Source organism: Xenopus tropicalis, chromosome 4 (genome assembly GCF_000004195.4).
Source record: "Xenopus tropicalis strain Nigerian chromosome 4, UCB_Xtro_10.0, whole genome shotgun sequence".
Taxonomy (NCBI): Eukaryota; Metazoa; Chordata; class Amphibia; order Anura; family Pipidae; genus Xenopus; species Xenopus tropicalis.
Window position 1 is genome coordinate 47118227 of NC_030680.2, and position 24049 is coordinate 47142275.

At 39.7% G+C, this 24049-nt stretch overlaps 2 protein-coding genes across 7 annotated transcripts in view; one reads left to right on the forward strand and one right to left on the reverse strand.

The window, feature by feature from the left end:
• slc7a6os (solute carrier family 7 member 6 opposite strand) overlaps nt 1-2692 on the reverse strand; it is a 47601-nt gene extending 44909 nt beyond the window's left edge. For 2 of the 3 annotated variants that reach the window (XM_018093083.1, XM_012961244.2), the window contains exons 1-3: nt 2455-2692; nt 1860-2195; nt 1545-1748 (exon numbers count right to left, since the gene is read on the reverse strand). In XM_018093083.1, the coding sequence (XP_017948572.1) occupies nt 1545-1748; nt 1860-2195; nt 2455-2613 (699 nt within the window). In that variant the 5' untranslated portion in view covers nt 2614-2692. The remainder of the gene's footprint in view (nt 1-1544; nt 1749-1859; nt 2196-2454) is intronic. The other variant, NM_001044467.1, reaches the window with a different exon arrangement.
• prmt7 (protein arginine methyltransferase 7) overlaps nt 2673-24049 on the forward strand; it is a 95132-nt gene continuing 73755 nt past the window's right edge. For 2 of the 4 annotated variants that reach the window (XM_031900119.1, XM_031900120.1), the window contains exons 1-5: nt 2673-2781; nt 4524-4648; nt 8246-8282; nt 8551-8700; nt 21893-22001. In XM_031900119.1, the coding sequence (XP_031755979.1) occupies nt 4554-4648; nt 8246-8282; nt 8551-8700; nt 21893-22001 (391 nt within the window). In that variant the 5' untranslated portion in view covers nt 2673-2781; nt 4524-4553. 4 annotated transcript variants of the gene reach the window in all.

Here is a 24049-nt window from a genome sequence, read left to right on the forward strand (position 1 = left end):
TGTGCGGTACTGTATCAAATGCTTTAGCAAAGATTACATCCACTGCCATCCCAAGTCAAGCTTCCTGCTCATCTCCTCATGAAAAATTAGGTGAAGAGGTTTATCAATTACAGTGCTAAACTTGTTTAGTACCCTGGGATGAATACCATCCGGTCTCAGACCTTTGTTTACCTACATGTTTGAATTCCTACATGTTTGAATTCCTTCCTGAGTGTTTATATTACTACAACTGGGTCTATTAAAAACCTTATTTAGTTGGTTCCTCAGTTGTGTAGACAGATGAAAAATAAAAAATCTGAATTTCTGCCTTTTCGCGGTTCTCATCAACAAACTGAACCCCCGTGATAATAAGGGCCCCACCCCTTATTGCTTCATTTTTTTTTTTACTATATACATATTTAAAAAATCATTTTGGATTCCTTTACACCTTGCTGCATTACCATTTTCCACCTATATTTTAGCTTGCTTGCCTTCGTGCATGCTTTATTGGCTTCCTTATACATGATAAAATTACCAGCTGTCCCAACTAACTTAAATGCTTTAAAAGCACGCTTTTTTCATCCCTACCTTGACGCTAACACTTTTATCAAACTATAAAGGCTTTGCTTTGCCTGTGTATTTGTTAAGCTATATTTTAAAGATACTCCATTTTACTTCTGTGTATAACCCTGTGAAAAGCCTTTCCTGGTTATTCTCTTATTGCCTCCGACTCCTCGACTCCGACTCCACAGCCCTGTGTCTACCTATATTGTATTACTTCTATGTATATATTCAGGGCAGAAGCATATTTCACTGCCACAACAAAGCATATCTGCATGTGGACACTGGTGATAGTCTCTTCCATGGCACACTTTGCAAATAAGTTTCCTGAATCCTTTTTGCAACAGTCTGTAATATTAACACTGTATTAAAATGTCACTGAAGCTACTTATAATCTACATCCCTGAAACTTGCAATTTGCATGGATTTAGTCAGATTTCACTAACACCTATCACTAAATCATTTGCATTCTTTGGAACTTGTGCATGGCCATCATTACAGGCAGAGGCAGTTATTTACAGTAATTTCAAAGGGTTTGATATAGTCAACAATATTTACAGCTTGAAGAGCAGGCCACAAAATGCTCACAATCTCCCTCCTTTAATTTCAAAGGCAATCACCTGGACCTGAGAGACAAACTATTGCTTGAAAATGAGGTAGTCTGCATTTTTAAGCAATAATTTCCAAATGAATGTGCCTACAGGCTCAGGCGATTGCCAACAAAATTAATGCGGAGCAAAACTTAAGTGTTGCTGCTGAGCTTTTGTCTTAAGATGGCCACATATGAGTGGCCAAATCGAACTCATCAGAATGGCTCAAACTTTTAGTCGTATTATTAAATGAGTATTAGTCGTATTAGTAAATGAGTCTGTGTATAATCATGCAAGTTATTGGTCTACCAATGAACACATGCACTAATGGAGCACTTAACAGAGACTGAACAGCCAAACCAGTTATTACATTTACATAAACTACAGAACTTTACTGTATCCAGACATTCCTACCAGTTCCTGCCCCTCTGTGTAAGGCTGGACATAGAGGATATCCTGGATCCAGCCATGTTTGTATGCGTCAGAGTAATATATGTCATATACATATTCATCCATGTTCTCGCGATGTTCTGACTCCCTTCCTGCCTCGGACACGGTTAAACGCTCTCGGATCATTCTGATAGAATTACACAGGATGGTTTCAGGTTCAGTTTCTTTCTGTCAAATTATATGAATTTTGGGTAAGTTGCAAGAATGGAACAAAGTTCTAAAATACAAGATATATACCTCTCTTTGAAAGGATTGAGGCATCATGATATACACACATACCACTAAATGTTCTTGTTCTGGTTCCTCTTGTACCATATCAAAGAGCTGAAAATTACTAGAAATGTTGCACTTAGTGGCTTCTGTTGGCTTTTCCTCCTCCTTTGTATCACTGGGCACATCTTGTAACTGACTTAAACCAATAACATTAACATTATCCTCTTCAGAATTGGGTCGGTGACTTGAGATTATTCTATAGCGACTAACTTGACGTTCAGCTTCTTTAGACGCTCTGAGTTCTTCATGGATCCTTTGTTTGCTTCCCAAGGAAGGCCGCAGGGCCAGGCAGGATTGATTACAGGAAATGGCTGCTTGTACATACTTGTGTAGGGGCTCCTTCTGATGAAAAAAAACACAGAGGTTAAACCATATGAAAGGAGTAATACAAAGCATAAAAAAATATTAGGCAACTATTCAGAACTTCTCATTAGTCTTAATGCAGCTGACTGATGGCAACTAGCTGATATTATTCTATTTCAATTCTAAAAAATGTTCATCTATTTAACTTATAGGAAATAAATTATAGATATTTTTATATAAAATTTTAAATGTAAATCAATAGGGAACAACTTTAGTATCGCCAGTCCTGCCTCCTTGCCTCAGATTTTACTGTAGTGGCGAGCCTGAATACTTGAGTTATCACTACGCTGGAGTCTTGGGCTTCGTTCTCAGTGCGTAACCTTTTACAGCTTAAAAGAAGGGCGTCTGCTGGTTCCGCGCCTCGTTTGCGCTTTATCCGCAGTACAGCAGCCTCCATGGTAACTGTCCGTCTGAAGTCGCTTAGGTAATGACATCACTTTTCACATGTCATCCTCAATGCGCCATCTTTCATGCGGCACGTAACAACATAGGTGCTTCCGGAGTAGTTGAATTCTGGGAAGATGGTAGCTTCCATATTTACAGGATTGTAGACCCGGCATAGCACGTGAGTGATATTTTGGATTGCGTATTTTGATGGAATAAAACATATGCGCTGCTTGTAGTTAGCAGGGATGAACAACTGCTCGTGTTACAACCAGAAAAGCAATCAAGAGGCTATTATTAAAAGCAATAAATGTGGACGCTAGAAATGTATACACTTTTTTCTATAGTTTTTTCCCCCCAGTCGTCCTGCGTGAAGCCTGGAATCAGACCTTGGCATTTTGTGTGTCTGTGGGTAGAGACTGCTGACATAAAGCTTGGAGGTGCGCTAGACCTGGATCCTCAGTATTTACTTAACATAGTGCGGGTATTAGAGTTCGGAATAGTGTTATAAAACGCCAAACTTATTTGAGAAATATCTACAGTTTAACTACTTGTGTTGCATTATATAATTTTTTTTTTTCTGAAATAAAATTCACAGATTATTTTTAGTACACATGATATTGCAGTTGGATGTACTATAATATTTAGGTGTGGTCATTCTTTGGCAATAATACAGAACTGCACAGGGAATGAAGCTGCCCCAGCTTTAAATAAGGCAGACCTGGTTTTCCCAACCTGGCCTTGTGAACTGCCAGTGGGGCACTTTTTATTATATGCACACAGTAGCTCAAATGAGTCTGTTACTGAATGGCAGTAGCCTCAAAGTTGCAAATATTTCTGTGCAGCAAACATTCACTGCTTTTAAAAGAGTTGGTCTGTGCTATCTGACATTTATCCAAAGACATTGCAAAGCAAAACTTTTATGGTTGAATAAAAGCGTTGGTGTCGAGGTTGGTAAGAAAAAACATGCTTTTAAAGCATTCAAGTTAGCTGGGACAGGGGAAACTTTCATCAGGTACAAGGAAGCAAATAAAGCATGCAAAAAAGCCTATCAGGCAAGCTGGAGATGGAAAGGGGTATTGCAGCTAGGAGTAAAAGGAATGCAAAATTATTTTTAAATATGTAAATAGTAAAAAATTAAAGCAAAAAGGGGTGGGACCCTTATTATCACAGGGGGGTCAGTTGGTTGATGAGAACAGGGAAAAAGCAGAAATTGTGAACTCTTATTTTTCATCTGTCTACACAACTGAGGAGCCAGCTAATCAAGGCTTCCTTTTTAATAGACCCAATTCCAGTAATATAAGTACTGTTGCCATGGGTCAGTCAGGAGGAAATTCAAAAGATTCAAAAAAAGGATCCTGTTCTCAGCCTGAAAACTATAGGCCTGTTAGTCTAACATCAGTGGTGGGAAAGCTTTTGGAAGGGGTAATAAATTCCTTAAGGCTCCTAAAAAAAAAAAAAAATCCCATATACATGGGTTTATCCTATAGGCTAAAGCCAGGATAATAGCTGATCAGATTCCCAACTACAGTCCAGTTTCACCCTTCTTGGGGCTCATCAATGTAGTGCAAGATTTTCTGATCAGCTTAGGTAGAGCCAGGAGTGGGGATTCACAAACAAGTCAAAAGGGTTGAGGAGATCGCCTCATACATATAGGAGATCACCTCATCCAAGCCCTTTTAAGAGGGGCTTGGATGAGTTCTTGAACAAACATAGTATCCAAGACTATTGTGATACTAAAATCTACAGTTAGTATTGATGTTGGTATATATGGCTTATGTATGTTAGTGTAAACATATATCTATATAGGTCAGAGTGTGATGGGTTTACTTGGATTGGACTCTCTTTTGGATGGTCTTTTTTTAACCCTATGTAACTATATATATATATATATATATATATATCTATATGTATTGTGTGCAGGTTATATCCATCTTTTATCACCTTCCCAATATGAAGGTATTTTGTGGTCGAGTTAATCCTACAACCGGGGCTATGGACTGGGTAGAGGAAGATGAACATTATGATTACCACCAAGAAATTGCACGGTAAGTGTTACTTGAATCATGAGCAGTCTTGTAATATCGGATCTTTAAAGTGATAAATGCTATTACGCATAAATATAGATCTGTATGTATGTCACATTTTCCATGTGGCTTTATTGCATAACCCTGTGTGCATGGGTTTAAAGGACATGTCAACCCCTCAACCAAAAATTTTATCAGTGAAAAGCCTCACAGCATTCTTTAAATACCTGCCACTCCGGTCCCTCAAAAGCAAACAGTGAAGCTGCAGCGATCCCTTTGTTTCTCCCTCTGCACAGCTCTGTAACTTCCTCTCCCCCCTCCCTTCAGAATCTCCTTGTCTGTCTGGCGTGGTGCACATGCGCAGTTCCAATATATTTTTAATGAGCATGTGCACATGTGTCTATTTTGCTATTTTAATAAAGCTTGTTTAAAAAAAAAAACTGTTTCAAGAGGTCAGGAGGGGAGGGGCTATTGCGCACATGCGCATATAGAACACACACAGCGCTCGAAGATGTCACCCCGGCAAAATGCCCACCGGGTGAAACGCCAAACAAAGAAAAAAAGAATGCAGCGGTGAAGGCTGTAGGAGGAGAGTGGGGGAGCGGAACTTATGCGGTTCAGGTGGGGGTAAGGCGCCCTTTGCATTACACCCAAAATGAAAATTATCCTTGACATCTCCTTTAAGAGAAATTTATTCATTTGTGCTAGTATAAAAAAAGACTTGTTCTATGAGAACATCACATATTATCAACAGATTAGCAGAAAGTTAGCATAAATCTGTCAAAGAATATGTAGCACTGAATCGGTTACAAGTATGACATGTAGAATCTGGATGTCATAGGCTGTCTTTTTAAGTATTACTTCATTTCTTAGAAAATAGCACTCTCTGAAATGCACTGGCTGCATATTTTATTAGTGGTTATTTCAGGTGCAAAAAAGACTCGGCCATGTAGAGCATGAATTTGAACCTGCTGCTATTGGCCAGATTGCATGATTTTGAGAACAGGATGTTAAAAAGAACACATTTTATGGCCAGCCACAAGAACCCCTTGTAGAAGGCTAAATAACTCTATGATAAAAGTATGTTGTATGTTTGCAGACCTTCTGGTTTCTCTACAGAAATCAATGCCATTTTTGTCTGGTGCAGGTAGGTACAAGTGGCGTAGACCAAAAGAGAGAACAGATAAAAAAAAAAAATTCTCAGATGTTGCTGGATTACAACTAGCATGCTTTATCCCATTAATTGCCAGCTGATTTGGACACTGCAATACTTTTATTGTCAGACCATTTTGCGCTCTTTCACTTTAGGGGCCTACTTTTAGTTTAACAGGGAAAACAATATATTGTTTTTTTTGGTGGGGACAACCTAAGCTCTCAATATATGCTAGAAGTATAATTGTAAGTTTCTAAAAAAAATAAAGAAAAATCTTTTTTTTTTCTATAATATAAACACATATATCAGAAACATGGCACACACACACACTTCACAGGCCACTGTGTGGCCTGGTGGAGATATATTGGTAATATATTTGTGGTATGGCGTGGTGACGTGGATTCCTTATCACGGTTCCACGGTAACTTGCAAAAGATACATCTGTCGATATCTTTTACATTATCTTTTGATCACCAGCAGAGTCAGTTTCTGGATGTCCTGATCTGTAGGAATCAGGGAAGTGGTATTGACACATCAATATACACCAAACCCACAGATTGCAACCAAATTTTACATTATCGGAGTAATCACTCAATACTCATTAGTCAATTGTCTAGAGTAGACAGGATTGTAAGTGATGAACATGAGAAAGTAAAATAACAAGGAGTGATGTGTAATATCCACATCATGTTTTGCAACAGGCTATAAAGAAGGTGGGTAGAACTAATAAAAAACGACAAAAAGATGTCCATATTCCATGTGTCACGCAGTTTAGTTCCTGCAGCAAAAATTTGGGGACCATTTTGCGACGCCATTGGCACATTTTGCAAAGGGCTTATCCCCAAATTATGGATTTTAAATCACCACCACTCTTATCTTATCGTAAAGGTAAAACGATAGGTAATATGGTTACATCCTCGAGGGTAAAAGCCCAAAGATTGGAGAGACGCACTGATACACACCTGGTCCTGAGAACCCCAGGGATGTATCGATGTTCAGGTTGCACGCAATGCCATAGTGTGATCAAAGGCAAGAAATTTATACACCCAGGCACGGGTCATAAAGTACAATTAGGGGGGCACCATACTTGTATCTCTAAATATGTAATCTATGCGTTGACTTGTCCTTGTGGACTCATCTATATTGGCGAGACCACTCAAATGGTTAAGTCGTGCATATCTCAACATAAATCCTCCATTAATCTGGGAAACACCAAAACCAGCACATTGTATGCAGTGAGATGCGATGGGTATTGATGCCAGATATTAAGGCATGCCCTCACACTATAACACTGGCACTGAAACATAACTTTGGTTTGTTTCCAAGCTGTGCAGTCTCATGAGGGCTCCACTGTAACTAACTACAAATGAACAAAACAACAACAAATGTAAGAAAAAAGAGTGTAAAAAAAAAAAAACCAGCAAAAATATAAAAGCACAATTAGTTTTTTTAGGGGGAAAGAGTTAATTTAGGACTGGAGCAAGGGTGATGGAGATAGATTAGATGCCACCAACCCCTTGGATGTTGCTCCCAGTGGCCTCAAAGCAGGTGCTCATTTTTGAATTTCTGGCTTGGAGGCAAGTGTTGATTGTTTAAAACCCAGTGTAAAGTCAAACAGAGCCTTCTATAGGCTGCCAGTCCATATAGGGGCTGCCAAATAGCCAATTATAGCTCTTATTTGCACCCCCAGGAACCTTTTCCATGCTTTTCCCATGCATGCTCTCCAACACTTTTTCCATTTGAATGTGGCTCGCGGGTATAAAAAGTTGGGGATCCCTGCTGTAGATCCTTCTTATCTGTATTCATTTCTGCTGTGCCTTCAGTTTATAATCTCCCCAGCCCTTCCCACATCTGTGTCTTCATTGGTTAGTTTTGCTGTCTGTTGAGAACTGTGCTCACAAGAAGAAAGATCCAGTCAGAGCACAACTGATTACAACAGAACTAGAGCTTGCAGGAATGCAAGAAGATTTCCCAATTTTTAAGCTAATGCCAGATGAGGCATAGGGTGGATATTTTCTGCAAGCGGAAAATCGCTTGCCGAAAATTCCGCCCTACGCCTCCTACTTGTGCCTGCCCCTGAATGAATGGAATATGCTCGGGGTGCAGGCACATGTAAGTTGGCAACCTTTAAACATTTTACACTTTACAACTACTTTTACATCTTCCTAACGGCAAGCACATGTGTTACAACACTACTATAATGTTTAGCTGATTGATGGTTATGACATCCTCCTGGCTCTTACATTTATGTAAATTATTTGTATGACTGTCCTTGGCATTACTTTTCAAAATGTTAAGTCCAGTTGCTACAGATAGTTATCCACAAAGATGGGAGTATAGTATAGGCATAAGGTAATTGATGTAAGTGTATTGTAATTATTTACTCCAGGAATTATACTGTTTCATTCACTGTTGACCCATAAAGCACCTCTGATAATTTTTCTGTTTCTAAAATGCTTCTACAGATCATCATATGCTGACATGTTACATGACAAAGACAGGGTGAGTATGGAGAAAAAAAAGTGTCCTTCTTTTCTACTATTGGCACTGATACAAAAAGCATGCATATGATTTTTGCTTTGATGCACATGATGATGAGTTTTTCCCTGCTAATGTTTGGAACAGGTTCACTCTAAGAATCAATATGTACATAATTTTAGCTGGTTTTCTTCACAATGCATTTCTTACATGTACAATTAGTATGTTGTTCTTTCCAGATAGTTGATATATGCACTTCATCCATGGTTCCTCTGTGTATTCTTGCTTGCAGAATGAGAAGTATTACCAGGGAATTTGTGCAGCAGTGAAACGAGTAAAGAAAAGAGGTCAAGAAGCTGTGGTTCTGGATATTGGCACAGGCACCGGACTTCTGTCTATGATGGCTGTCACTGCGGGTGCTGATTTCTGCTATGCCATTGAGGTCAGTTATATATTTCATTTGTAAGACAGAATGTTCCACCAGAACACCCTTACCACCTCCAACTATAGCCTAGAGAGGCGGCACCTTCACAGGAATCCAGCAGAAAATTGAATGCAAGTGGGGCTTATAGCCCCTGCGTGTTTAATCAAAGTGTAGCAGCATCGTTTTGGGGGCGTACCCCTTCGTCAGGCATACAAACCAGTGCAATGAAAGTGATTAAATAGTCTCACTGTTAATTAGCATAAATAACAATTAACATATTCAGGATTTAAAAGTACAGAGACCATGCTCAATAGTGGCAGTTCTCAATATAAGATAAACCATTGTCCATGTGCAAAAAATCCATAAAGTAAACATAATTTCAAAAACTTTTTAACCTGATTTTCTTGGTATTACAATTGAACTTGCGCAAAAATTCAAATGAAGCCCTCTCGCAAAAGTCCCTAAAAATAAACAAAAACTCCTAAGGGTGAATACACATGGAGCTACTAGTAGCAGCTACTTGTCATGGCTACAAATATAGACAGCGCTGATCATTTACTGATAATTGTCTCTATGTATGTTTTAGTAGAGGCAATTCTCAGTATTGTCTATGGCAGGGTATTCTGGAGTTTAGTAGCCACGACAAGTAGCTGCTACTAAGTAGCTCTGTGCATCTTCACCCTAAATCATATACTCTTGGCGGCTAGACAGACGATACCAGAGTGTTGGAAATCCCTGATGAAATAAGATTGATTGGATCTTTGTCAATGAGAAGTTAACCAGTATCACTACAGACAGACTTAAAGCATTCCAAATAGTATGGAAACCCTGGATAAGGTACAGGTACAATGATATGTTGCCTTTCCCACACTATAATGGGAAAGAATTGGAATAATAACCAAAAATGATGACCAGGATTACTTGTTTACTGAGTTATATAATTGTTTAATTTTTCTGTTTACATGGTAACCCTTTTGAAATAAAAAATAACAAAAGTGGTATAAAGGTGATACCTGTATTGGCTAACTAAGATAACCATAGCAAGCTTTCAGAACATTTTAGTTCCTTTTTCAAGCTGACTACAATGAAGCTGTGGTGCTCTCTGATATATATATACAACATTCAGCTCATAGATCAAATAACCAGAAATAAAGAATATCTGTGTGGAAGGTGTTAACAAAGTCATATAAACGGGATGGGGGGGGGATGCAAGGGACAAACAGATAAGGTACAAGATAATGTGGATCAAAGTGACTTGATATAAATTAGGGTAAGTTACTGAAGTGTGAAGTGAATGGAATTCCATGTGATTAACTGACCCAGTGTCTCTACAGATGTTGGTATTTCTGGCTGGGTGCAGGCAGTTCTTAATCTACATAATTTGCCATAAATCCAAGGCCCAGGTTCAATCCCTTCTCCAGAGAGTTGAAGGTTTTCATTAATTTATACTCCCAAACCTTCCTTTCATTCTCTGTTTTAAAGTTTCCCTTAAGGACCAAGATTCTTAAATCATTTATGGAGTGGTGAGGGCTGTTAAAATGGTTCCCTACTGGTGTGTCCAGTTTTTCTTTTTTCTATAATTACTATTTTATCTCACTGATGTTTATTATCACTGATGAGATGTGATGTCAATACATGTGATTTAACGTCAACTTAACCTTTTTAGTGCCACAGGACGTAGAATCTACGTCCTGTGTATCAAAGTACCTAAGTGCCACAGGACGTAGATTCTACGTCCTGCTGCACTTCTGGGTTTGGGAGCGGAGGAACGGCTTTTCAAGCTGTTCCTTCGCTCCCCACTCGTTCCCCAGCCTCTAGACAACAGTCAGAGGGGGGGAACGAGTGGCCCCTGGGTCGCGATCGCCCAGGGGCCCCATGGGACATACATGCCATCCACGTGGCTTTCCCTGCAGTTCCTCTCCCTTCTGCAGCTTCCCCCTCTGGCCCCCCTGCTTCCCGCCCCCTCACATGAGCTGATGCTGCTGCTGTGCCAGATCGTGTTTCTCCTGCAGATCCTCACCTAGACCTCAAGTAAGTGGCAAATACACACAATCACACACTTATTACACTAATACACACTTATACTCACACTTACACACACACACACACACATGCATTTTTGGGAGGTTTTCACACATTCATATCACTTATAGCACTTAGAGAAAACTCACACTTGCTTGCACACTCACACACATGCACACAAAACACATTTTACCTAATGTACACACACACACACTTATGTAATTTTGTAATTTTTTTTAATCGCATTGTTTTTATTCTTGCCTGAAAAAAATGTTTTATTGCCATTGCGGATAGTGTATTCGCTAACCGCACTGCGCAATACCTTTTGTGTATTATTTTGGTGTTTCTACTACATTTTCTGTGATTTTGGTGCATTTTTGGGTATTTTACTGCATTTTTAGCCATTTTATAGCATTTTCAGTTATGCATAGTTGTTGTTCGCTTGACTTTGTCTATAAAACTTATTTGCCCAAGCCAAAATACTCAAACTGTTATTCTGCCCGCAGATATTATTAGGCAAAAAAAAAAAAATGATTTTAGTGATTTTTTTTATTTTTATCAATTTTATTGCTTTTTACATTGTTCTTTGTTACTTGTCTTTGCACATGGACATTTTGTCTGCTGTATTTCAATTTGGCATCCTCTGTACCCCACATAGTTTGGTAAATCTATTCATATTGGGCATCAAACTGTTCAGTAGACTAGTGGCGTTCATAGTTAGAATGTTTTATGTTGGTACGTTACTAAATGTGGGGTACATAATGGGGCAACATGCAAGCTTTGTGACGATTTTCAGAAATGTCACAAAAGCCGTTCTGTTTAGTATAGCTTTGTAATTTGGTAGTTTGCAGTAGAAAGTTTTATTTACCCATTTTTGTTTTGTCAGAATGTGTACTTTCGGAAAATATATGGTTTTCTAGGGTCTCTTTACTGTTAGGGGGTCGTATGGCACATAATACACATACCGGGTGCAAAAACTGCATGAGCCAAAGCATCTTATGTGAAAATTCATATGCACTATTTTTACTTGGGTGCCCCTGTGCCCCACATAGTTTGGTAAATCTATGCATATAGGGCAGCAAACTGTTCAGTAGACCCCTGGCGTTCATATTTTAGAATGTTTTATGTTGATACGGTACAAAATGTGGGGGTACATAATGGGGTAAAATGCAAGCTTTGTGACGATTTTCAGAAATGTCAAAAAAAACGTTCTGTTTAGAATTGCTTTGTAGTTTGGTAGTTTTCAGTAGAAAGATGTATTTACCCATTTTTGTTTTGTCAGATAGTGTACTTTTGGAAAATGTATAGTTTTCTAGGGTCTCCTTACTGTTAGGGGGTCTTATGCCGCATAATGCACATGCTGGTAGCTTATATTGCAGTGTATACACTTTGTATGCACTAACTTCCTTTTGGGGTCTCTAAATGCCAGATACATCGGTGATCCTATGCACAATTGGCATCAAACTGTTCAGTGGACCCTTGGCTTTCATATTTAGGGTGTGTTCTTTTGGTACCTAATGTTATGTGGGAGGTAAGGTGCTTGAAATTGGAAGATTTGATGTGATTTTCAGGTATTTCATCAAAACCAACAATTTTGGGAAAGCATTGCGACTCTGTAGTTTGGAGTAGAAAGACATGGGTACCAATTTTGAATTCGCCCGAATGTGTACTTTCCAAAAATATATGGTTTTGGGGGGTCAATGTATTTTTTTGTGTTTTTACCCCACAGAAAATGCAGTAAACGTGTTGAATTTTCAGTAGCTAAAGAGACCTCTGGGGCAATTTCTATGCACTAACTTCCTTATGGGGTCTCTAAATGCCAGATACAGTGCTGATCCTATGCACAATGGGCATCAAACTGTTCAGCGGACCCTTGGCTTTCATATTTAGGGTGTGTTTTCTTGATATCTAATGTTATGTGGGAGATAAGGTGCTTGAAAGTGGAAGATTTGAGGCGATTTTCATAATTTTTTATAGAAAATGCTAAATTCAGTAAAGCATTGCCGTTTGGTACTTAGGAGTTGGAAGACATAGTTACCCATTTCAGATTCGTCAGAATGTGTAGTTTTCAAAAATGTATGGTTTCCTGGGGTAAACTTAATGTTTCAGAATTTTTGGCTTTGGAATGTAACGTATGCCGTATTCTGCTGTATTGCTTTGAAAATGTAGTAATTTACTGCTGGGAGTTTTTGATCTATAGAAGTCAGAAATCTCAATAAAACTATACATATCAGGTATTGGCACGTTCAGGAGACATGAGACTTTCCAAATCAGTTGAATTTTTGTCCATAAAATAAAATATGTTTCTGGTATAAATCCCCATATCATGAAAAATAGCATTTTTTCTTTTTTTTTTTTTTTTTTGTATTTTAAGCTCTAAATCTTGTTCCAGAAGTGGAAATACACAAAAACTCAGGCATATTTGGAAAGTTTGCCTACCTAAACTTAACCCTGCCCCCAGTAAAAGCCTCTAAACTGAGAGAGCACAGAATGTTTACAAAACGTCTGGTTCTGAGGGGAACCGAAATGTCAAATTCTGCTGGCACTTAAAGGGTTAAAGTGATAATATCGATGGAGCTGCTAAAAAATGCCAAGGGGTTAAACCCATTTCTTTGCACATTATAACTTGTTATATATATACTTGTTAAACGTATATGCTAATGTTTATATGTAATAAGCAAGTATGGTGCTTGTTATGCAAAAACTTATTAAAAATAAAAATATTAAACATGCAGGGGCTAAGCCAGTCACGTTGTGCCAGTCATTTTTCTGCTGGATATATTTCATTTGTGCCATATATATATTATATATATATATTATATATATATATATATATATATATATAATATATATATATAATATATAATTTAGAGCTGGGCGGTATGACCAAAAATTTATATCACGGTATTTTTCAAAATTATATCGGTGTCACAGTATTTGACGGTATTTTTTTTTTCCATGCATGATTAGGTGTTAACCTTATTTCCTAATAAATTAGAGAATAATTACTGCAGTATTGAAAATCAGAGTCAGGCAAGGGAAGGATCGGCAACAGAAAGTCGTAAGGGAAATCGGGCAGGCTTAGTTTCCCAGGCAAGGCCGCAGACAACATAGCACAGGAGGAGGCGTTTGATAGCTTTAAATACCCCCCACGCATGCGCCGCACGCGCCGTCAGCGCGTCGTGGACGTGCACGCTTTGACATGTACGTGCGCTTTGACGCACGCGCACCTGGACGCGCGTGCGCAACGTCACGCGGACAATGGGACGCACGCAAGGAGGCGCGCGAGACCGGGCCGCACGGGTGAGTACCCTGACACCCCGGTATTGCGGTATCTGAAAAATGAATATAGTTTTAAAAAATAACACCGGTATTTAGATGGTTTGTGAACAGCAGTTTTCAGATCTTGCCACAGATTCTCGATTGGATTTAGATCTGGACTTTGACTGGGCCATTCTAACACATGGATATGTTTTGTTTTAAACCATTCCATTGTTGCCCTGGCTTTATGTTTAGGGTCGTTGTCCTGCTGGAAGGTGAACCTCCGCCCCAGTCTCAAGTCTTTTGCAGACTCCAAGAGGTTTTCTTCCAAGATTGCCCTGTATTTGGCTCCATCCATCTTCCCATCAACTCTGACCAGCTTCCCTGTCCCTGCTGAAGAGAAGCACCCCCAGAGCATGATGCTGCCACCACCATATTTGACAGTGGGGGTGGTGTGTTCAGAGTGATGTGCAGTGTTAGTTTTCCGCCACACATAGCGTTTTGCATTTTGGCCAAAAAGTTCCATTTTGGTCTCATCTGACCAGAGCACCTTCTTCCACATGTTTGCTGTGTCCCCCACATGGCTTGTGGCAAACTGCAAACGGGACTTCTTATGGTTTTCTGTTAACAATGGCTTTTTCTTGCCACTCTTCCATAAAGGCCAACTTTGTGCAGTGCACGACTAATAGTTGTCCTATGCACAGATTCCCCCACCTGAGCTGTAGATCTCTGCAGCTCGTCCAGAGTCACCATGGGCCCCTTGGCTGCATTTCTGATCAGCGCTCTCCTTGTTCGGCCTGTGAGTTTAGGTGGACGGCCTTGTCTTGGTAGGTTTACAGTTGTGCCATACTCCCATTTCTGAATGATTGCTTGAACAGTGCTCCGTGGGATGTTCAAGGCTTTGGAAATCTTTTTGTAGCCTAAGCCTGCTTTAAATTTCTCTAACTTTATCCCTGACCTGTCTGGTGTGTACTTTGGACTTCATGGTGGTGTTGCTCCCAATATTCTCCTAGTCAACCTCTGAGGCCATCACAGAGCAGCTGTATTTGTACTGACATTAGATTACACACAGGTGCTCTCTATTTAGTCATTAGCACTCATCAGGCAATGTCTATGGGCAACTGACTGCACTCAGACCAAAAGGGGCTGAATAATTACGCACACCCCACTTTGCAGTTATTTATTTGTAAAAAATGTTTGGAATCATGTATGATTTTCATTCCACTTCTCACGTGTACACCACTTTGTATTGGTCTTTCACGTGGAATTCCAATAAAATTGATTCATGTTTGTGGCTGTAATGTGACAAAATGTGGAAAAGTTCAAGGGGGCCGAATACTTTTGCAAGCCACTGTATATGTATGTATCAGATGCACATATTTGTTTATATTTTATTACCCTTGGTTTATCTACTTTAGTATTGAGGAACCCAGGCACCAACATCATTATTATCTATTTATATAGTGACAGCACGTTATACAGTTTATACATTAGTTTTACCTGAAGATGCATACCACTTTGCTGTATTCAGTTGCCGAATTATTTGCCCTCAGTAGTACTTCCTTCACTTGTTTGGTGCTTCAGAAACTTTTTCACCTCACTGTGCAAGCTGCTGCCATCTTTTCTTGTCATTGTTTCTGTTAGTGCGCATGCACCACGATTACCCCCACTGACCTGCCTCACCATCAGAGAAAGATCCTTCCTGAGAAAGCTGATCCTTCCTGAGAAATAGCGGTTCAGTACTAACTATGTAATTGCCTGGCTTGTTTTTGAGGGTGGGCATTCAGGATTTCAATTATGGCATGTACTAACACAAAAACAAAATAAACACGGGAGCACTTACCACTTAAAGAACACGTGTACTGCTCGCAGACCAACTCCCAATGGCCCCAAATAGCAAAAATTTCCACAAAGAGCGGAGCACCACGTGATTAAAAATAAAAACAATCTTTATTCAGTCACATTAAAAAGGCACATGTACATCTTATGGACCTATGCTTAACGCGTTTTGTGGCCTCCCGCCACTTCATCAGAAGCATAAACTGTCCCTGAATGGGAAGAGATGTTTATACCCAGATAACCACTCTAATTAGTGCCAGGTGGAACATGTTAAGTACAATTAACCCTTACCTCCCACACATATATAAAACAAGATAACATAAAATCAGAGACATCAAACCCCATATACCCTAAATGTGTATATTAAATAATATCAGTATAATTAGAAAAAGGATACAAACATACCGTATATACTCGAGTATAAGCCGATCCGAATATAAGCCGAGGTACCTAATTTTACCTAAGAAGACTGGAAAAACCTATTGACTCGAGTATAAGCCTAGGGTGTCACCAGTAGGACTGGTGCGAGTGAGCCAGCACACAAAGTGTGCTCACACTTTGGTTTAATTGAGTATCCCAAAAAGATTTATTTATTATAGCCAAAACCAAATGCACAGTTTCATTTAGAAAGTCATTTGCTCAGTTATGATTGTGTATAAACAGCAGCTGAAGGTCATGGGATTCCAAAGTCTATATTGATTACCAAGAAAAGCACATTTAGGATTAGCAGAAATAGTACAGGAGTTGGTGCAGCCATTGGTAATCTGTGATGTTCTACCAATACCTAAGGTAATAAAAACAGCAATGACAATAGCCCTTTCCAGTTTGATACTATAAATGCATGGATTACAAGTGTCGGTGAAACAAAATAATTTTTTATTAACCAGAAACCATCAATCTAAAATTCAAAGATAAAGTTTCCCCTGACTCCTACATAGCAAAATCGTTTAGGATTAATTGCATACCCTTTAGGCTCTGTAAATAGTTCTAAAAATTACAAGAGTTATTTATGATGTGGTGGCAGCCATGAAGTAAAATCCACCTCAGTTCTAGGACCAGTCTTTGAAGGAAGTATAAAATAGTCAGACTAATACAGACCAGTGTCTTTTACCACACAATCCCCCAAGTTTGTAAATGTTCTGTCTTGCAGTTCAGTTTGGATATACTGCAGACCATTACTGGCGCCCCCTGACAGACTTGTGTCCTTGCGTACCTGTGCCCGCGCTCTCCCTATGCCAGCTTCCCAGAACGCCATCCTAACCGTTCGCTCTTCTCCTGTGCGCTCTGCTCTTCTCCTGTGTACGCATCTGATCTGCTTGGCGCCGCAGTCGCGCCAGTGACGTCACGCGCCCCCTTCAGTTACTCCTGGCCTGATCTTAGACCTTGTAAGATCAGGCCAGGAGTAACTGAAGGGGGCGCGTGACGTCACTGGCGCGACTGCGGCGCCAAGCAGATCAGATGCGTACACAGGTGAAGAGCAGAGCGCACAGGAGAAGAGCGAACGGTTAGGATGGCGTTCTGGGAAGCTGGCATAGGGAGAGCGCGGGCACAGGTACGCAAGGACACAAGTCTGTCGGGGGGCACATCGGGCACATCATGCCATATACTCGAGTATAAGCCGAGGGCTACTTTTTGAGCACATTTTTAGTGCTCAAAAACTCGGCTTATATTCGAGTATATACGGTAAATACAAAAGAGATATAGGTAAATGTAATATCCCAAATACATATCAATAGAAACAAGACAGTTCCCATTCTCTATCCATACCATCTTGTGATTCTAGGGAATGCAGATTATATATCCAAAAGGCCTCTCTTTTAAGCAGCCTTTTTTCCGAATCTCCCTTCCTAACTTGAAAAGATGGTTTATCTATTATCTGGAAGGTAAAAGATGCCTTCCCGTCATGTTTCTCTATCATATGTTTTGATACTGCAGATCTTAGATCACCTCTCTCTAACGCAGATACATGTTCCAAAATTCTTATGGAAACATTACGTATTGTTTTCCCTACATATTGGGATCCACACGAGCATGTTATTAAATAAACAACCTCCTTCGAAAGGCAATTAAAATATTGTTTGATCTGGAATTCCTTCCCTGTATGTGTACTAATAAAGCTTTTGGACACATTTAAAAAACGACATGCCTTACATCTCTTTCTTCCACAGCGATAATTACCTATATACTTTAACCAGGGTGTACTTTTCTTTTTAGAGGTATAGAGGCTCCGAGAAAGCCAAGATGCCACATCTCGGCCTTTTCTATAAACAAAAGATGGTTCTTTGTCTAGTACCTTCGCTAGAATGGGGTCCTGTAAGAGAACACCCCAATATTTACAAATGCTTTTGCGTATCAAATGAACATTCTTACTATAGACCATAGAAAAGCGGGTTTTAGATTTCTCTTTATCATTTAAATTCAGTGTACCTGACCTTTTAGGTCTAAGAAGAGTACTTCTATCACTACTCACAGCCCTCTCATATGCAGCCTTAATTACACCTGGCGCATACCCTCTCTCCAGGAAGCGGTCCCATAGTGCCATCGCCTGTTGCTGGAAGGCATCCCAGGTGGAACAAATCCATCTAAGACGGAGAAACTGGCCAAATGGGATACCCCCCAAGCAACTAGCTGGATGGGCACTCTCTGAGTGTAACAATGTATTGCGGATGATGGGTTTCCTATAGAGATCACATTGTATTAGCCCATCCTGAGCAACAAAGTTAATATCAAGAAAAGAAATAGAAAGATTGTTAGTCTCATGAGTAAAGGTAATACCCCTAACCTGTTCATTACAATAAGTAACAAAATCTGAAAGTGTATCCTCATCCCCCACCCAAATACCAATACAGTCGTCAATATAGCGAAAGAAAGAAAAAATCCGTGAACGGAAAGGATTGTGATCTCCAAAGATGTAGAGCCGTTCAAACCACCCCATAAAGAGGTTGGCATATGTGGCATACCCCCACTGATCTGCCTCACCATCAGAGAAAGATCCTTCCTGAGAAAGCTGATCCTCCCTGAGAAATAGCGGTTCAGTACTAACTATGCAATTGCCTGGCTTGTTTTTGAGGGTGGGCATTCAGGATGTCAATTATGACATGTAGAATGGAAAGCTCCCTCTACCATCCCTACTGTGAAGCATGGTTTTGGGGGTGCTTTTCTGTGAAGGGGACAGGACGACTGCACTGTATTAAGGACAGGATGAATGGGGCCATGTATTTTGATATTTTGAGCAACAACCTCCTTCCCTCAGTCAGAGCATTGAAGATGGGTCGTGGCTGGGTCTTCCAATATGACAATGACCCGAAGCACACAGCCAGGATAACCTAGAAGTGGCTCTGTAAGAGGCATATCAAGGTTCTGGAGTGGCCTAGCCAGTCTCAAGACCTAAATCCAATAGAAAATCTTTGGAGGGAGCTGAAACTCCGTGTTGCTCAGCGACAGCCCCAAAACCTGACAGATCTAGAGGATCTAGAGATCTGTGTGGAGGAGTGGGCCAAAATCTCTGTTGCAGTGTGTGCAAACCTGGTCAAGAACTACAGGAAACGTTTGACCTCTGTAATTGCAAACAAAGGCTTCTGTACTAAATATTAACACTGATTTTCTCAGGTGTTCAAATACTTATGTGCAGCAGTGCAATACAAATACATTTCTTTAAAAATCATACAATGTAATTTCCTGAATTTTTTTTTTTAAATGCTGTCTCTCTCAGTGGGAATGCACCTACAGTGTGAATTTCAGACCCCTCCATGATTTCTAAGTAGAATTTGCAAAATTGCAGGGTGTTCAAATACTTATGTTCCTCACTGTATATACAAACATTAATACTAATTGTATTACAATTACAACATCACTAGGAAGGGTATTTCACAACCTCACTGCCCTCACCGTGAAAAACCACCTACGCTGCTTCATATGGAAGCTCCATTCCTCTAAAGGGGTGGCCTCTAGTGTGCTGATTGTTTTTATGGGAAAAAAGAACATCTGCTATCTGTCTATAATCCCCTCTAATGTATTTGTACAGAGTAATCATGTCCCCTCGCAGGCGCCTTTTTTCCAGAGAAACCAACCCCATCTTTGACAGGCTAACCTCATAGTTTAAATCTTCCATACCAGTTCAGTTGCACGTCTCTGCACTCTCTCCAACTCATTAATTTCCTCAAGGTGAGGCCTTACCAGGGACCCTATAAAGAGGCAAAATTATGTTTTCATCCCTCATACAAGACAGCACTTTATTTGCTTTAGTAGCCACCGAATAACACTGCCTGGAATTAGACAACTTGTTATCTACAAAAAAAACCCCAGATCCTTCTCCATTAAGGATACCTCCAACAAACTATCTTTAAGTAGATAGCTCACATTTATATTATTTCTACCAAAGTGCATAACTTTGCACTTGTCCACGTTGAACCTCATTTTACAGTTTGCTGCCCAGTTTGCCAATTTTGTCAAATCACTCTGCAAAGTGGCAGCATCCAGCATGGAACTAGTTTTGCACAATTTAGTGTCGTCAGCAAAAATAGAAACAGTATTTTCTATGCCCAGCTCCAGGTTGTTAATAAACAAGTTAAAAAGCAAAGGACCAAGGACTGACCCCTGCGGTAGTCCACTAACAACACTGGTCCAATTAGAAAATGTCCCCACTCTTTGTAATCTATCCTTCAGCCAATTCTCTCTCCAATTACAAATATGTTCTAGGCCAATATTCCTCTATTTTATCATTAACCTTCTGTGAGGTACTGCATCAAACTCTTTAGCAAAGTTCAAGTAGATGACACTAACTGCCATTCCAGCATCGAGGTTCCTGCTCTCACCTCCTCATAAAAGGCAACTAAACTGGCAAGATCTGTTACGCATAAAACCATGCTGGAACAAACTTATAGTATTGTGAACTGCAATGTATTCAAGTACCCTATCCCTTATTACCCATTCCAAAAGCTTTCCTACTACTGATGTCAGACTAACAGGCCTATAGTTTTCAGGCTGAGAACGGGATCCCTTTTTAAATAATGGCACCACATTAGCAATTCGCCAGTCTCTCAGCACCATGCCAGACCTCAAGGAATACTGAAAAATAAAGTAAAGAGGTTTGGCAACCTCGATGCACCTTTAGCAGAAATTACATCCTTGAGTACATGTGGATAGGTCTTTGTCAACTTTGAACATTGGAACAAGACGAAACTTGAAACTGCTCAAGCCCTGTTAGGTTGCAATGGAGCTCACCAGTAAACAGCATTTTTTAAGTCCAGTCACAAATTCTCTATTGGATTGAGACTCTGACTTGAAATTACCTTAGTTGTTTAAGTCCATTCTTGTGTAGTTTTGCCTTTATGCTTGTTTTGATGGAAGACAGATCTTTTCCCAAGACTCAGGTTTCTTGTAGACTGCATCATGTTCTACAAGCTGACTTGAGTGTCTCCCACACAATTTATGGCATTGAAGGAACTGAATGCTTTATATAGGCACTGTATAGGGGATTTAGCGTTTTCCCCTCAGAAAACGGTGGTGATCTGTTCTAATTATTAGTTATATACTGATTATCCATGCTACTGGAGCTTTTGCTTTCCTAAAAAAGTCAACCGCAGTCAAACTACACATGTGCGATATGCCTTATGAGTGGTCTGGAAAAAAAATCAAATAGAAGTTTATTACTATAGGTCACAACATATATATCAGTTTTAAACACTTAAGATATATACATTTCAGGAGTATAACCCAATCACGCCATTTGCAGTGCAGTATATGGTCACCTCTTAATTGTACCTCCAAAACATGCTCCGATGTCAATATTTGGTTTTGTAGTTTTGGCAGCTACTGGTAAGTTAATATTATTAACTTCCACTTTGTGATATATTCTTGTAACTGTATTTTCACACAGAAGTAAATCTACTTTTGCCATCCTTTTCACAAAGTACTGATACTTCCTTATTAGTTTCATAGTTCATTTTTGTCAGATTTTTGCTAGATTTACATTCTAGCCGGTGGGATGGCATTGCATGGGGATTAGTCGCCCGCGACAACGAAGGTGACTAATCTCCCCGTGTGTCACTGCCCTAATAAGTAATTAGGCTGTCTTTTCTTATGCCAGGTATTCAAGCCAATGTCAGATGCAGCAGTGCGAATTGTGAAGGCTAATGGCTTCAGTGATAAGATCAAGGTCATCAACAAACATTCAACAGAGGTCACAGTGGGACTTGGTAAGAGGAAAAATAGATCTTGCAGGAATTTATATTCAGTAGGTTAAAGGAGAAGGAAAGGCTAAGTCACTCGGGGGTGCCAAAATGTTAGGCACCCCCAAGTGACTTTAATCGCTTACCTTGTACCCTGGCTGGTGCCCCTGTTAGGAGAAAACAGTACCAGCCCGGGGCACCTGGGGCGATGCGCTTCCTCCTTCCTGCTGCGTTAAGGCGCTGCGTAAGGCGCATGCGCAGTAGAGTGAAAAGCCAACTTCTCTGTTAAAGTTCGGCTTTTCACTCTACTGCGCATGCGCGCGCGGCGATACAGGAAGAAGGAAGCGTTTGCAGCTACCCCGGGCTGGTGCTGGTAGGTAGGCGATTAAAGTCACTTGGGGGTGCCTAACATTTTGGCACCCCCAAGTGACTTAGCCTTTCCATGCCCTTTAAGACCTATTTTTTTTTTTGTCCAATGGAAATATTGAGTATATACAATCATATTTTATTGCAGTGCTGTTCTTAATTTTAGAAATGTGCTTTGGTAAGTACACATACTTATTGGGTGGTGATTTGGTCACTTGACTGAATTAGCAAGTTGTTGGCTCATGTATGGGATCAAAATAATTATGGATATGTGAACATGGCATGTTATGACATAGGTCTGTGTTTGTGTCATCAGTACTTCTCTCACAGGCCTTACTGTTACTGCAAAACCAAACGGATTTTGTACTTCTAACTTCTGGAGGCAGGTCAGCTTTAAGCCCTTTAGGGTTAATCTTCACTGCATTTATATATAATCAGTGTAGCCCCCATGGTGATCTTAATAATGGGCAGAAGTTAAAACATTCATATTAGCCCCATTCAACCCACTGCTTTTTAGCCATCTCTTTTCTATATGGCCATTTATACTCTGCTTGCTGGTTTTGCCTTCTTTAATTCTTCTTATATCTTCCCAAAGTTTCCCTGTTATTGTAAGTGTTGTGAGATAAACCTCACAGCAGAATGGATTTGGAGTCTGCAGTAAGTAGGGATGTGTTGGATCCAAGCCTTTATTTTTTTTTTTCAGGTTTGATTGACCCAGATCTGAATTAAGTGACTTTAGACCATAAGTTCCCAAATTTTTTTTTTTTGTATAATTTTACTCGTTTGCATATCCAAAGTAAGGTTTTAATTTTGTTCAGGATGAGAAAATATTGGATCCCTGGCCAGAGACCCTTTAACCCTTTAAGTGCCAGCCGAATTCGTCATTTCGGTTCCCCCCAGTGCCAGACGTTTTTTAAGCATTTTGTACTCATTCACTTTAACAATGTTTTTTGGTAGGAAAACCTCCATGAAACTAGGGAAATTATATATCGTTTTTTTCGTCACTAATTGGGCTTCGACATACATACCAAATTTTATAACTTTTCTGGAGATATGATGTGTATTTTCGGTGAAATATGTAAAAAAAAAAAAAAAAATTATGAAAAATTTCTGTATATTTTGAGGTTTTTTTCCATAGAAAAGTTAATTTTACACACTTTTTTTTATTGTTTGTAAAAGCCCTGATACTCCCAAGTCCAACGATACCAAATATGTGGTGGTACCCCACAGTTCCTGTCCAGAAGTAACCCCCAAACTAAAGCAATACTTAGTACAATATCACACCAGAACAAAGCGGAAAAGCGCTTGTAACAGTTGATGCAGCATAACTTATATGTAAATCTAAAATATCCCCTCATGTTTGGTATCTTTAGAAACTACAGACCTTCAGGTTTCTAGGTGCAAAGTAGTTTTCACTCAAAAGCCAAATACCTTTTGTCAGTGCATTGTGAAATTTGGAACTTTTTATGACATTTTTTTTTTTTTTTCTAAAACGTAAACTTGGACGCATGATCAAATGTGGATTTGACAAAAAAAAATCTCATAAAATTTGAAAGACAAACTTCTCCTGAATAAAATGATGCCCCATATGTATGGGTGCACATAAAGACATGGGCACCAAACACTCCAAAGCAGGGGCAATGCACAAGGGCAATTACAGCTAAAAATGTGGCGGCTGCGCTCTATGTGCACTTCCTGCAGTTTTTCAG